The 15,335-nt window shown below is 42.5% G+C and overlaps 1 protein-coding gene across 8 annotated transcripts in view; it reads left to right on the top strand.

The window, feature by feature from the left end:
• RAPGEF6 (Rap guanine nucleotide exchange factor 6) overlaps positions 1 to 15,335 on the top strand; it is a 213,981-nt gene that overhangs the window by 35,959 nt on the left and 162,687 nt on the right. For 7 of the 8 annotated variants that reach the window (XM_084838888.1, XM_084838894.1, XM_084838893.1 and 4 more), the window contains exon 5: positions 12,956 to 13,025. The exons of the other annotated variant lie outside the window; for it this stretch is intronic. In XM_084838888.1, coding sequence (XP_084695014.1) covers positions 12,956 to 13,025 — 70 coding nt within the window. The remainder of the gene's footprint in view (positions 1 to 12,955; positions 13,026 to 15,335) is intronic. 8 annotated transcript variants of the gene reach the window in all.

Here is a 15,335-nt window from a genome sequence, read left to right on the forward strand (position 1 = left end):
TCTGCCTCTTGCCTTGCACGTAACACACAGGTTCCTTAGTCAGCAAAGAACATAAGTAGAGACACTCAGCAGTCTTTTTGGTTGGTCCTAATAAAGGTATTGCCCAACTGTGTATTTTAGCTTTTTTTCTTCGTGGACCAGCATGGCTGTCTTTGTTTTTTAAATCTCCTTTGGCATTGTGAAACTGTGCAAGATTTTCTTTTTTAAAATCCCTTAAGCTGTAAACGTCTGCCATGAGTAGTTTTGTTCTAAGATTTTGAATTATAGCAGCAACAACTATTGCATAACAATAGATGGCAGGAACTGGAGTTGTAATGAGAAGACGGATGTGATCTGTGAGTAATGCATATTTTGTGAATACTTTTTCAGTGACTTACTGCATGTGGTGGATTTAATTGTTCTGCAGTGCTTTATTTTCTAGTGTTTAACTGTTACTCGAGGCAAGTTTATTTAATGTTTAATAGAAAGTGGAACTTTTTGTTCAGGGCAATCAGTCATCCAAAAACTAGAACCATGCAGTTTCTGTGAAAGCATTCAACCATTTCTCTGCATCTTAGAAGCCCACATAACTCCTAAACTACTGTTGGAGACCCCCTCAGTTCAAAAAGTTGAGAAGTTGATGAGAGACCTTGTTGAAAGGAAAGTACTGCTGTAGCAAATGCATGATTATTCACCAAGTTTTCTTTTTTAAAATGGTTTATATGGATATTGGTTTGAATTGCTCACCCAGGTCTTTGGTAGTAGTCTTCACGCAGTAGTCTTTATATAGTAATCAGGTTATATAGTAATCATTCTGTGGTACTTGTGAGAAGAAATGTGGTTTGGAAACCATTGTGTTGAAACACTTGGAATATCTATTTAATTTTTTAAGGGCACAGTCGTTTTGGGATTCCTGTCAGCCTCTGAGTTCGGAGACTGACGGGGATCCTATGCAGAGCAGGAGCATGGAGGTGATCTTCAACTCCACCCTCCCCCGCCCCTTGCTCTGCATTTTAGCTAGACGGGTGTTTTCACCCAGCTAGCTGAGGTATCGGGGAGGGAGAGGGAAGGAGGCTGGGGAAGGCTGGTGACTGCTTGTATCCCTGCTTCCCCAATCCCCTCCCTGCCCAATGGCACGCCCCCCTTCTGTCCTCTCTGAGGTTACCAGTACAATTCTTTCCATGCCAGCTGCAAGGGGGCGGGGAGCTTAGACTCCTGGGTCTAAGATCAGATCACTGTCTCTGACCTTGGATCCAGGAATCTGAAGTATCCTATGGCCCCCCAGACTCTAGGGGCCATACGATTGCACTCTAAGTTTGTACAAAAAATTCTCTTGGTGGCTCACAAAATGAAAACAAGCAATTAACAAAATAGAACAATACAATACAAATATTGTTATGTGGACCTCAGTTCTCTGAGTGGTAAGAAATTTCAGTTGTACAACACTTAACTAGGCTTGGTCTTCTTTGGAGTGAGGTCACATGAAGCTTTATGGTGTCTTGTAATGTTTGTGTCTTTTCACAAAATATACAGGTTGAGAATAGGTAGAGGCATGGCATTAAATATTCTGAAAGATGCCCCAAGGTTTACTGGTCTTATGTCAACAGCCAACATCATAGATACTCCCAGAGCCAGCCCAGCTTTCTGATCTTCTCAGTCTGCCAATCTCCAAAACTGCCAGTCTGGTTTTTAAAACACAAATGGTTTGATGACATCATCTCCAAAAAAAGGGTGGAGAAGATGTGGTGTGGGGGATAAAGACATGCTCCCTTTCTCTAAAATGACTGTCTCCTTCCAGAACATCTGACCATTTCTTAGTCATTCTGTGACATCTATTGGTAGCGATCAGTTAACCTCCTTAACAAAGATAAGGTATTGGGCCACTTTGCCAGGACTATTAACAAGTCCAAGCCTTGGTCAGTCTGCAGTAGGGATGTACGGATTCCCCACCATCTGTTCTGGTGGGGAATCCACGGGGGCGGGGAGCAATCCGGTCCTCTCTTGTGGAATCCTTGCGGAGCGGCTCCGCTCCGTGAGGGTTCCGCAGAGCCGAGGGCTGCCCCGTTTTGCCGTCTGCATGCCCTGGATTCCCCCATTTTTTTCCCCAGCTCCCCGAACTTATGAATATAATTCCATAAGTACTGCCGAAAAATCCTTTTCGCGCGCCCGCCGTCGGTCTACGTAAGCCTCGGGTCATAGGGAAAATGCCTATTTATTATCGTAAAAAGGGTAAAGCCCTTCGCGGGGATTCCCCATGTAATTTACGGTCACCTGACCTCACCGGACCTGTCCTGATGTCACCTCACCTGACCTCACCTCACCTGACCTCACCGGACCTGTCGTGACCTCACCTCACTTCACCTCCACAGACAATAAACAGAAAAGATGGAGGATTTCCGTGGACTTCGCAATTCAGCCCCAGTGAAAGAAAGCCTCGGGTCACAGGGAAAATGTCTATTTACTGTCGTAAAAAGGGTAAAGCCGTTCACGTTCTTCTTCCATTTCCGATTTACAGATTTCTTTTTGTGATTATTTTTGTAAAATCTGCCATTCGGTGGACAAAAAAGGGTCCGCATGAGCTCTGGTCTGGGTGAACCGGGCCGCCCCGTTCCAAGGATTCCGTGGACCGGATTTGTCAGAATTCGATCTCATTTAAAATTCATGTGGACTTCTCTGACATCCCTAATCTGCAGGGGTAGAAAATCCATTCAAAGAAATCTTGGAGGCAATCACTTAGCTTGAGGCAAATTAAGAGATAATTTAGGCTAACCCTCAATCCCATAACAATACAATAAGATAAAATGTAGCATTAAAACATTGCTTTTTTAACATGATACTGAGATTGCCTGTTTTATATTGTAAAACACCTTGGAAAGACGATGGTTTTGAAAGGCAGCTAATAAATATATTAAATAAAGAAATATCCAGAATCAAGGGATCCAAATTCGTGGTTTTTTTTTAATACAAGGATTTAACTGCTGCCTCAAGTGCAGTGGGAAGCCTCTGAGGTCCATATGATAACCCCAGTCCTGGCAGATGTTAATATCTAGGAAAGGCATGGATCCAAAGAGCAGGTGGTGGGTCTCGCATATCCAAGTAACTTGTCCACATCATCAGGCTGCACAAGTTGAAATCTTGTGATTAAATGGAACATGATTAGATGGAACAACATGATTAGATGGAACCTTGGCTGCATCCATCTCTGACTCTGTCAATATGATGACATCCAAGTTGGAATGAATGTGAGCAATTTCATCTGCAAATTGTAATGCAAATTGCTTACAGCAAGCCTTTGAGGGTTTTGCGTGATTTCCTGATCCTACAGAGAGCAGAGAAGATATAGATATACAGCCTAAAACTGAATAGATCAGCAGAGTGAGTAGGAGACAGCTTGCTTTTTGAGGAGCTGTCTCACTCAGTTCCTCCTTACAGGTCTTAGTTGCCCTCTCACCCCACCCTATAACCATCACTCAGAGGCAGAGTGAGTGAGAGACAACCTGTTCATGTGAGAGCCGAGTGAGACAGCTTTCCTAAGTATTAGTCCAACCCTAAGTATTAATCCAACCCTGTTTAGTATTCCCTCAGGAGACAGCACATACAGTATATCCCCTGTTTCCAGAAATTCCTCTCTTCCTGGGGTCTCTGACAAAGGAGAGTGGTTCCTCACCCCTGTCCCCACCTGAAGGAGCAATCCAGAAAGGCAACTTTCCTTGGCTTGTCCCTGGAGAAGGATCACAGACATACAGTGTGCCCTGAAATTATCTCTTTACAGCTGAATGTTTTTGCTGCCCTCACAGGTGGTGCTTGTAGCTTCTGAGTCTGCATAGATCTACCACAGCCACCTGCTGTCCTTTCATGGCTGCTCTGGGTGATGCAGCAATGGTTAGTCTCTCTCTGCACTTTCCTGTGGTTTTTGGAGGGCCCATTTGAAGAGCCATGGGACAAGAGGCGTATGGTCCTTGCCCTTCAAGTTGTGCTTCTGGCAGGCACTGGCCTTATGTTACCTGGGAGGCGAGTGGAAAACAGCATCAATCTGGAGCTCCAGTCAGCCTTCAGTCAGCTTCAGGTGTTACATGCCCTCCTCTCACCACTCTACTCCAATTGCTTCTGGCAGGTGCTGGCTGCATGTTACCTGCAGGGGGAGGGAAAATCTGGAAAAGTGGCATAATGCAAGAGCGCCTGGATTTAATGAATAGAGTGCCTGGATTTAATGAAATGTAAGGTGTTGTACAAAGTGCTAATTCTGTTTAGCTTTCAGTCATTTCAGTGGACTTTCATATTGGCACTACTTGAATTTCTCCTGCAGTTGTCTTTTGGATGACAAGCCTAAGCTTTTGGAAAGGTTTGAAGGTGAGAATTGCAGAATGAAGAGGATTTGATCTTTTGAGTCTTAAAGTTTATTGAGTCTTTAAGTAATTTCCCTTCAAGGTAATAAAAATTGAGTTAACTCTGGGCCATCTGTGCTCTACAGGTGAATGATAAATTCATAGTTCTAGAAGGTGTTGTAGGTCTTCATAGAACCGATCAACCTCAGCTTCTTCGGCCTCAGTGGTGGGGGCATAGACTTGAATTACTGTGATGCTGAATGGTTTGCCTTGGATTTGTTCTGAGATCATTCTGTCGTTTTTGAGATTGTACCCCAGTACTGCTTTTCCCACCCTTTTGTTGACTATGAGTGCTACTCCATTTCTTCTAAGGGATTCTTGCCCACAGTAGTAGATATGATGGTCACCTGAATTAAATTCGCCCATGCCTGTCCATTTTAGTTCGCTGATTCCCAAGATGTCGATGTTCAATCTTGCCATCTCATGTTTGACCACCTCCAGCTTACCTTGATTCATTGATCTTACATTCCAGGTTCCTAAACAATATTGTTCTTTACAGCATCAGATTTTCTTTTCACCACCAGACACATCCACAGCTGAGTGTCCTTTCGGCTTTGGCCCAGCCGCTTCACTCTTTATTTATTTATTTATTTATTTATTGCATTTATACCCCGCCTTTCTTCCTCTCGCAAGGAACTCAAGGTGGCTTACATTATCCTCCTCCTCACCGTTGTATCCTTAAAACAACAACCCTGTGAGGTGGGTTGGGCTGAGAGTCTGTGACTGGCCCAAAGTCACCCAGTGAGCTTCCATGGCCAAGTGGGGACTAGAACCCGGATCTCCCGGCTCCCAGTCCGTCACTCTCACCACTACACTACACTGGCTCTCTTTCTGGCGCTACTTGGAAATTCCCTCTGCTCTTCCCCAGTAGTATATTGGACACCTTCCGACCTGAGGGGCTCATCTTCCGGCGTCATATCGTTTAGCCTTGTGATACATTCCATGGGGTTTTCTTGGCAAGAATCCTGGAGTAGGTTACCATTTCCTTCTCCAGTGGACCACATTTTGTCAGAACTCTCTGCTATGACCTGTCCATCTTGGGTGGCCCTGCACGGCATAGCTTATGGCTTCACTGAGTTACGCAAGCCCCTTCGCCACAACAAGGCAGTGATCCATGAAGGGGATATGGACATCACCAGATGGTCAATATCGAAATCAGATTGATTATGTACTTTGCAGCCAAAGAGGAAGAAGCTCTATACAGTCAGTAAAAACAACGCCTGGAGCTGACTGTGGCTCAGATCATGTGCTTCTTCTTGCAAAATTTCGGCTTAAGTTGAAGAATGTAGGGAAAACCACTAAACCATTGAGTTATGACCTAAATCATATCCCTTATGAATATAAAGTGGAGGTGACGAATAGATTTAAGGGATTAGACCTGATAGACAGAGTGCCTGAGGAACTATGGACGGAGGTCCGTAACACTGTTCAGGAGGCAGCAACTCAATCCATCCCAAAGAAAAAGAAATGCAAGAAAGCAAAGTGGCTGTCAGAGGAGGCTTTACAAGTAGCTGAGGAAAAAAGGGAAGCGAAAAGCAAGGGAGGAAGGGGAAGATAATCCAACTGAATGCAGAGTTCCAGAGAATAGCAAGGAGAGACAAGAAGGCCTTCTTAAATGAACAATGCAAAGAAATCGAGGAAAACAACAGAATGGGAAAGACCAGAGATCTTTTCAAGAAAATCGGAGATCTCAAGGGAACGTTTTGTGCAAAGACGGGCATGATAACGGACAAAGAAGGCAGGGACCTAACAGAAGCAGATGAGATTAAGAAGAGGTGGAAAGAATACACAGAAGAACTATACAGGCAAGATCTGAATGTCCCTGATAGCCATGATAGTGTGGTCACTGAACTTGAGCCGGACATCCTCGAGAGTGAAGTCAAGTGGGCCTTAGGAAGCATTAGTAACCACAAAGCTAGCGGAGATGACAGTTTTCCAGCTGAGCTATTTAAGATCCTAAAAGATGATGCTGTTAAAGTGCTGCACTCAATATGCCAACAAATTTGGAACATTCAACAGTGGCCACAAGACTGGGAAAGGTCAGTTTACATTCCAATGCCAAAGAAGGGCAATGCCAAAGAATGTTCAAACTACCGTACAATTGCGCTCATTTCACATGCCAGCAAGGTGATGCTCAAAATCCTACAAGCTAGGCTTCAGCAGCATGTGAACCGAGAACTACCGGAAGTACAAGCTGGGTTTCGAAGAGGCAGAGGAACTAGAGATCAAATCGCCAACGTTCACTGGATCATGGAGAAAGCAAGAGAATTCCAGAAAAACGTTTATTTCTGCTTCATTGACTACGCTAAAGCCTTTGATTGTGTGGATCACAATGAACTGTGGCAAATTCTTAAAGAGATGGGAATACCAGACCACCTTACCTGTCTCCTGAGAAAGCTGTACGAGGGTCAAGAAGCAACAGTAAGAACCAGACATGGAACAACTGAGTGGTTCAAAATTGGGAAAGGAGTACGACAAGGCTGCATATTGTCACCCTGCTTATTTATCTTATATGCAGAGCACATCATGAGAAATGCCGGGTTGGATGAATCACAGGTCGGAATTAAGATTGCCGGGAGAATTATCAACAACCTCCGATATGCAGACGATATCACCGTAATGGCAGAAAGCAAAGAGAATCTAAAGAGCCTCTTGTTGAGGGTGAAAGAGGAGAGTGCAAAAGCTGGTTTGAAACTCAACATTACAAAAATGAAGATCATGGCATCTGGCCCCATCACTTCCTGGCATATAGAAGGGGAAGAAATGGAAGCAGTGACAGATTTTACTTTCTTGTAGCCATGAAATTAAAAGACGCTTGCTCCTTGGGAGGAAAGCTATGGCAAACCTAGACAGCATAGTAAGAAGCAGAGGCATCACCTTGCCGACAAAGGCTATGGTTTTCCCAGTAGTAACGTATGGCTGTGAGAGCTGGACTATAAGGAAGGCTGAGTGCCAAAGAATTGATGCTTTCGAACTGTGGTGCTGGAGAAGACTGTTACGAGTCCCCTGGACTGCAAGGAGGTCAAACCAGTCCATACTAAAGGAAATCAACCCTGAGTGCTCATTGGAAGGACAGATGCTGAAGCTCAAATATTTTGGCCACCTAATGCGAAGAGAAAACTCTCTGGAAAAGACCCTGATGCTGGGAAAGACTGAAGGCAAAAGGAGAAGGGGACGGCAGAGGATGAGATGGCGAGATAGCATCACCGATGCAATGAATAAGAACTTGAGCACACTCTGGGAGAGAGCGGAGGACAGGAAGGCCTGGCGTGCTATGGTCCACGGGGTCGGACATGACTGAACGACTGAACAACAACAAGATGTCCATGTATAGAGTCGCCTCTTGTGCTGTTGGAAAAGAGTGTTTGCTATGATCAGCGTGTTCTCTTGGCAAAACCCAATTGGCCTTTGTCCTGCTTCATTTTGTACACCAAGGCCATGCTTGCCTGTTACCCTGGTTATTTCTTGACTTCCTGCTTTAGCATTCCAGTCCCCTATGATGAAGAGGACATCTTTTTTGGTGTGAGTTCTAGGAGGTGTTGTAGGTCTTCATAGAACCGATCAACCTCAGCTTCTTTGGCCTCAGTAGTTGGGGCATGGACTTGAATTACTGTGATGTTGAATGGTTTACCTTGGAGTCGTACTGAGATCATTCTATCATTTTTGAGATTGTACCCCAGTACTGCTTTTCCCACCCTTTTGTTGACTATGAGTGCTACCCCATTTCTTCTAAGGGATTTTTGCTATGGATGTCAGAGAATTTCGCCACGAATCTCGGGGAGGCCGAATGCCAGTGCATTCGACCCCCCGAAATTGGTGGTGAAACGGTCTGCTCCCCCCCCCCAGGACGGGACTTACCTTGGGCGAATCCTCCTGGCTGCGGCGGCGGTTCGGCGGTGCCTGCAGCGGCTGGTCTTCCGACCGGTTGCCGCTGCCACCATTTCCAGTAAAAAAAAAAGTGATAGGCTACATGAAGATTTACGTAGCCTATCACGGCTAGATTTTTTAAAAATATCATGATAGGCTACGTAAATTTTTACGTAGCCTATTACGGCTGAGTAAAAAAACAACAACCCCGCGCGTACGCTAATGGCGGCGCCCATGGGCGCCGCCATTTGCGTTCCTTATTTGGGGACGTCTAGTCTACGTAAACATTTACGTAGACTACGGTGAAAATAAGGGGAACGCAAATAGCGTAGACGCTACGCTATTTGCGTTCCCCTTATTTTCGCCGTAGTCTGCGTAAATGTTTCGTAGACTAGACGTGCCAAAATAAGGAACGCAAATGGCGGCGCCCATGGGCGCCGCCATTTGCGTACGTACGGTTTTCTTTTACTCAGCCATGATAGGCTACGTAAACATTTACGTAGCCTGTCATGGCTGACTGCAGGGACGCAAACGGCGGTGGCTACGGCCGTCGCCATTTGCGGCCCGGCCGGCCAGGATTCGGGGGTGGAGGGACGGAGCGCCTCCCCCCCCAGCCAGAATTTCAGGGGGGGAGGGACGGAGCGCCTCCCCCCCACCGCGAATCAAATTTCGTTCAAGGTAAGTGACTTTCGTACATCCCTAATTCTTGCCCACAGTAGTAGATATAATGGTCCCCTGAATTAAATTCACCCATGTTCGTCCATTTTAGTTCGCTGATTCCCAAGATGTTCAATCTTATTGCCATCTCATGTTTGACCACCTCCAGCTTACCTTGATTCATTGATCTTACATTCCAGGTTCCTAAACAATATTGTAATTTACAGCATCAGACTTCCTTTCACTATCAGACACATCCACAGCTGAGTGTCCTTTCGGCTTTGGCCCAGCCGCTTCCCTCTTTCTGGCGCTACTTGGAAATACCCTCTGCTTTTCCCCAGTAGTATATTGTACACCTTCCGACCTGAGGGGTTCATCTTCCGGCGTCATATCGTTTAGCCTTGTGATACATTCCATGGGGTTTTCTTGGCAAGAATCCTGGAGTAGGTTACCATTTCCTTCTCCAGTGGACCACATTTTGTCAGAACTCTCTGCCATGACCTGTCCGTCTTGGGTGGCCCTGCACGGCATAGCTTATGGCTTCACTGAGTTACGCAAGCCCCTTCGCCACAACAAGGCAGTGATCAATGAAGGGGTTAGTCAGTACACCTCTGTTTTTTTTCTGTGAGACTAGGGAATTTTCCCTTGCTCTAAGATGTTCTGGTGGTGTATTTGATTGTGACCACAGTGATTATTATACTATATACAGAATAAGCCCAGTTCATTGGCTTCTTGTGTTCACAGGAGTTGTATTGCATAAACTGAGGCAATGTAGCTTGCAGAATTGCACCTGGCATTTAATAAGGCTATCGCAGGTCACATAACTAAAGTTACAAACACGGGGATCAGACCCTGCAGCAAATCCAGATGCCAACTCTGTTCCCATGTCTATTCGTTCAGTGATATTGCAAGACACAGGGCGGAATACGGTGGGGTACTTACGTCTCCGCTGATTCCCTTATGCCCTTCCAATTCTTGTCCACCGCTTGCAGAAGGAAGATTTAGCGCTTCTGGGGCAATTGCAAATGAACAATGCTTGTTTTTGGAAAGGGGCATGTTGGCGGAGTTCACATATAAGGGAGCTCCGCTAACCTGCCCCAGAGAAACAAGTGTTTCCATTTGTTTCAGGGCTCCCTTTGGGAAGCGCTAAATCACTGTTGTGCAAGCAGTAGGTCCAGCTCACACAACAGAATTGGCAGGACCCACTGTTTGCCCAACAGAATCAGGGAGCGCAAGAGAATTGGCAGAGGTATAAGTGCCCCATTGGTTTCCGCCCCTAATAAGGTAATCTACAATATCAGGAGTTCATTCACTTGCTTATCTTCCAATATGATGTGTGCCATAGTCTGCCAGCAGTGCTCTTCTGCACGCTACATAGGACAAGCAAGACATTTATGCAAAAGAATAAATGGACATTAGAAATGCCAATATTAGGACATCCGGTCGGAGCCATGTTGTCCTGGCTGCAACTTGCGGAGCTCCGTGGGTTGCTTATCTCAAACAGCTATGAAAAGGTTGAGAAACCTTTTTATCTTCCCCTGTAATTAAAAGGGGAAGCTTACAGTACCATCTGGATGAAATCTTGGAAGAACAGCTGCTTCTGCGGAGAAACAGAGGGGCTGGAATCTGAGGTTAGACGCTACTGAACGCTGTTTGGAACTCCTAAGTAATTAGGAGACATAAGGACAGACGGCTCCAAAATAATTTCTGAATTTAAACTACCAGCAATATCTGAGGACTTGCAATTAAATCTGCTTAAGTGTTTGTTTTTCTGTTTCTGCAATTATATTTGCTTGTTGTGCTTTTGAAAGTGGAAGATGGCAGTACCAAAGGAAAAAAAAGAAAGGCTTGGGAATGTCATCTACCCCCCAATTACTCCCTTGGCAAAGGTTTCTAGAAATGCCAGAGATGAAGAGGAGTTGCTTGCTTTGATAAAAACTATGTCTTCTCAGCTATCAGCGCAGTCAAAGAAGCTTGAAACAATTCAGAACTCTATCATTGCCCTTAAAGGGCCTGTGGACTTAATTAATATCTCTTTTCAAAAGATGGAATCGAAGGCTAATGCCCTCAGAGATCGGGTTAATGCTCATGAAACTGCCATGGAAGCTTCTCATAATTTCTGCTTGATATTGAGCATGCATATCGTGTTCCTGGTTCAATATGTGGCACTAAAGGGACTTTTGGGACTGTTATTGTTCAAGTTTCACGAGTCTCTACAAAAAAGTATCTTATGCGTCTGGCAAGAGAACGAGGTGTGCTTTGGTGGGGACCAGCAAATGACATGATTATGCTCTTGCCTGATTATACTAAAGAAATCGCTGACAGAAGAAAGTAATTTACCAAGGCAAGAAGTTTGGCAAAGCAAATTGACCTTCAATATCATATTAAATATCCGGCTACATTTTGCATTCTTTTTGAAAGCCATATGAAAAGGTTTTTAAATCCTGATGCTGCAGAGACATTCTTTAGTGGTATTAAAATTAAAAAAAAGGGAACCAATTCTCTCAGTCCCCTAAGTTGGAATTTAGCCATCTTTACTGTTCTTTTGAAGCGCTGCTTGGGTTATAGTTGATAGGATGTCTAGGCAATATGGCAGAGTAAATGTTTGCATATTTCTGTTTTCTTTCTCCTTTTTTTTTGTTGTATTGTAATAAAATGCCTGTTTGTGTCTATATGTGTGTGTACACATATAAATATATTGGTAGAGATGATATTACTTAAAATACACAAATGGTTTGCTTTTGTTTTTTATTTTTTATTTTTCTTAAAAAAATTTCTTTCTCTTATCATCATCATCATCATCATGGGATTATGATTACTATTATTCCTTGCTGGCTAAACCGTTGATGTTTATTAATATGTGTTAATTGAAATATATGGCCAGTGGAAATGGATTGTTTGCCCCTGTTCCTTTGCTATAAGACTGAGGTTATGACACTGAAAGATAAGGTTAATCGTTTGTGGTGCAGCGGATTGAAGATCTAATAATACCTGCAATTTTTGGAAGAGTGCTGTATAGGTATAATCTGTAATTGGATTTATATTTGGATATTTGGTTTGCTTTTAGATATAACCCCCCTTTCTTTTTCTTTTTTCCCCTTCTTCTTTTGCTCCCCTCCCTCCCCCCGCCCTCAGAATACTGTATTGTTGGAAACTGAAGATTCTGATTATGTTGCTGGTATTGTTTATTTATTTATAAAAATAAAATAAAAATAGATTTTAAAAAAAGAGAAAAGAAATGCCAATATGAGAAAAAACATGGGGGAATATTTCAGCCTTCCAGGGCACTTTGTAGCAGACCTTAAAATGGCTGTTCTTGAACAAAAGAACTTCAGAGGGAGAGTAGAATGAGAGACTGCTGAACTACAATTAATCAAGAGGTTGAATTTTATGTTCTGTGGGTTTTTTAATTAGTCAGTCTTTCATGTATAAAGGGTTGTTGTTGTTTTTATCACACTACATGTATTAATTAGCTTACCCAATGCCAGGATGTTTGCGTTATCAACAACAACTGTTTTGTGTATGGCCACTGATAATAACATTATTGTCACTTGTTTGTACTTCCTGCATTATATTTCCCTTTGACCTCACTATTTACTCCCCTCCCTCCACCATGTGTATATAGGCCAGGACAACAGCTCATGAATCCCATGCAGTCCACAAAAGCTTATGACATAATGTTGGTCTTCATTGTTTTTTTTTCAACTGTCATATCATGACTGCCTGTCTGGAAATTATTTTTTCATGTGCTTCACAACTTTTACAGTGTTGTAAAAGTATCTTTTACAGTGTATCTTAACTCGCATATTTTTTGCCGGTGCAGTTCCCTCAGCAAAGGAGTTGCATGCTGAAAAGGTAAAGCTCTTGATGATTTGTCAGAGTGATAGTTAAACAAACTGCACCCTGCTGATGGCGTATCAGAAACTTATATTGCCTCTTAAATGGTCATGTCAAATATAGTCTAAAGTACTGTGTCACATGATAGTAATTATTACTGTATTTTATCTCTGATCTGTTGTTGCTTACTGTTAATGTATATTAACACATGCCTTCTTTTTTCTCCTCAGTTTTGGCAAGCAATCTGGAGGAAAAAGAGGTTGCGAGTGTATTGTATTGGAACCTTCTGAAATGATTGTGGTAAGAGTAGACCATTAAAATTGGTTCTCTGAGACTTTCATGAAGAGGTGGGAATACTCTTTGTTATGTTCACTGGCTGTAACTACAGAGCTTTCTACTACAGTTCTGTGCCATTCCCTGATCTGTTATATTCACTCTTAGGCATTTCTTATATGAATCAAAGCTTGAGTTAATGGGGTAACAGAATAGCAAATACTGTATATTATGAGTTCTGTGTGCCCTGTACCAATGTTTCCCTGTCCCTATTAGAGATGCCTTACTTATCATAAAGCATTTTGTGTGCATTGACACGATATCATACTACTGGCTCATAATCCTTTTATAATCTGCAGATATCCTGAGATATCCTGATAACTAATATGTTTATCTTCCCCTGATGCATGTGGTGCAGTTTAATTTTATTCTGTTCCTGTCACTCATTAGCTTATGCACTACATAATTCACAACTTTTCATTTTGTGGTTTTGCAGTGCCTTATATCTTAGTGTTGTCTAAGAGATTGTGTGTGTGTTTATCTTGGAGAAGACCAAGCAAATTGAAATAAGACTTGTTCACCACTTCCAAATATTTAAAAAGTTATCAGAATAGAATTCTACAGCATATTCTCTGAGCATAGGCTGGAACTTTCAGTTTGAAGTACAGAAAAATGTATTAAGGTACTCAGCTGTAAGAGCAGTTCAGAAATAAAATACTTTTCTTTTTATGGGTCTTAATCTCTGTTTTATAAAGAGGTAGGGATGCTTCACTTAAAAAGGCTAATTTATAGAATGCCTTTCATTTTTTAAAACCTAAGATAGGGCTTAGGAAATCTGAGCCTTTCAAGTGTGCTTTAATGGCTTACTGTCCAATGCTGATGCTTTGATATATGCCTGTGACCTATTATTATTTTTTAACTCCTTTCGTGTCTTGGCAGCAAGTTCAGGTTAAAGCTGGATCCAGTAAGACATTATTGAAAATATCAGATACCTTATATTTTCTTTGGATGTATCGTTATCAGTTCTTACATGGGAGATCATCTCCTCTGTATGTGGTTTTTTTAAGCCTTTGCTTTCTTGAAGTCATGTCGTTTTACAGTAGTCACCACATGCTAGCTTTCTGGTCAATGTTTTTGTATAACCCATTGATCTAGGTATTTGCTCCAATATTTTTGGATATATTCTTTGCCTACTTCTATAGTAGGGAGGCATGTGCTCATACATTTTGATAGTCTCTTTTGGAATGTATAGCTTGCAAACAATCCTTCTTAGTAGGAAGACATTTTTTAAATTGAGCCTTTATTTCTACAAATAATATATTATTAAATATATTATAATACTAATATATTGAAACGCATTGACCTCCCTTGGTAATCAGGAGTTCTGCTATGAGAACAATCCTTCTTACCTCTCAGTGATTTTAATATTTAATTCATTAGCTTTATATCCGCGTTTTTGCCAAAAATTCTGCTTAAGGTCACTTACAATAATATAATTCACGTAAAACCAGAATTGTGATTAAAACATACAAACAAATCAGAATTGTGATTAAAACATACAAACAATTAAAACACAGCAATAAATGAAATAAAGAGCACCCAATCAGTTAAAACGCCCATCAGCAACAAACCAGCTTACATACCATAGGGCTGTAATACCATGAATAGCAGTGTCTTTTCCTGTCGTATTTTTACTATGGAATAGAGTAGGAAATCTTCTCCAAATTATTCTTTAATTCCAAATCCTTTTTGATTTTTCAATTGTTTTCAGGGTTTGGATTATGTTGTAACGAGAAAAAACAAATAAATCTAATGTGCCCCAGACAGGTAAAATAAGATGTGAGACTGCCAGAGTTCCTCCTAGATCAGTACTTCAGAAACGTTTTACTACATCAATAAAAGCTTGTCACTGCCATCACATTGTTCCGGACCTAGAAGTCTGATGCTGTCTCTACCCACTGCATCATACGGTTTGCACAGACAGCTTGCCTGTCCTCATGTCTTCCATACTCTATGTATTTTGCCCCTTTGGGGATTACTGCTTTAAACCAAACTGCTTCTCTTCCTTCTTATCCTTGTTCCTTCTCTATTTCTGAACACTTTTCAGAGGCAGCCCCACATAGAGCATGTTGTTGTTGTTGTTCAGTTGTTAAGCTGTGTCCGACTCTTCTTGACTCCATGGACCATAGCACGCCAGGCCTTCCTGTCCTCCTCTCTCTCCCGGAGTGTGCTCAAGTTCATATTCATTGCATCGGTGATGCTATTTAGCCATCTCATCCTGTGCCGCCCCCTTCTCCTTTTGCCTTCAATCTTTCCCAGCATCAGGGTCTTTTCCAA

This window comes from Heloderma suspectum, chromosome 2, assembly GCF_057233095.1.
Source record: "Heloderma suspectum isolate Gila_16-S chromosome 2, 16-S_ref, whole genome shotgun sequence".
NCBI classification, from domain to species: domain Eukaryota; kingdom Metazoa; phylum Chordata; class Lepidosauria; order Squamata; family Helodermatidae; genus Heloderma; species Heloderma suspectum.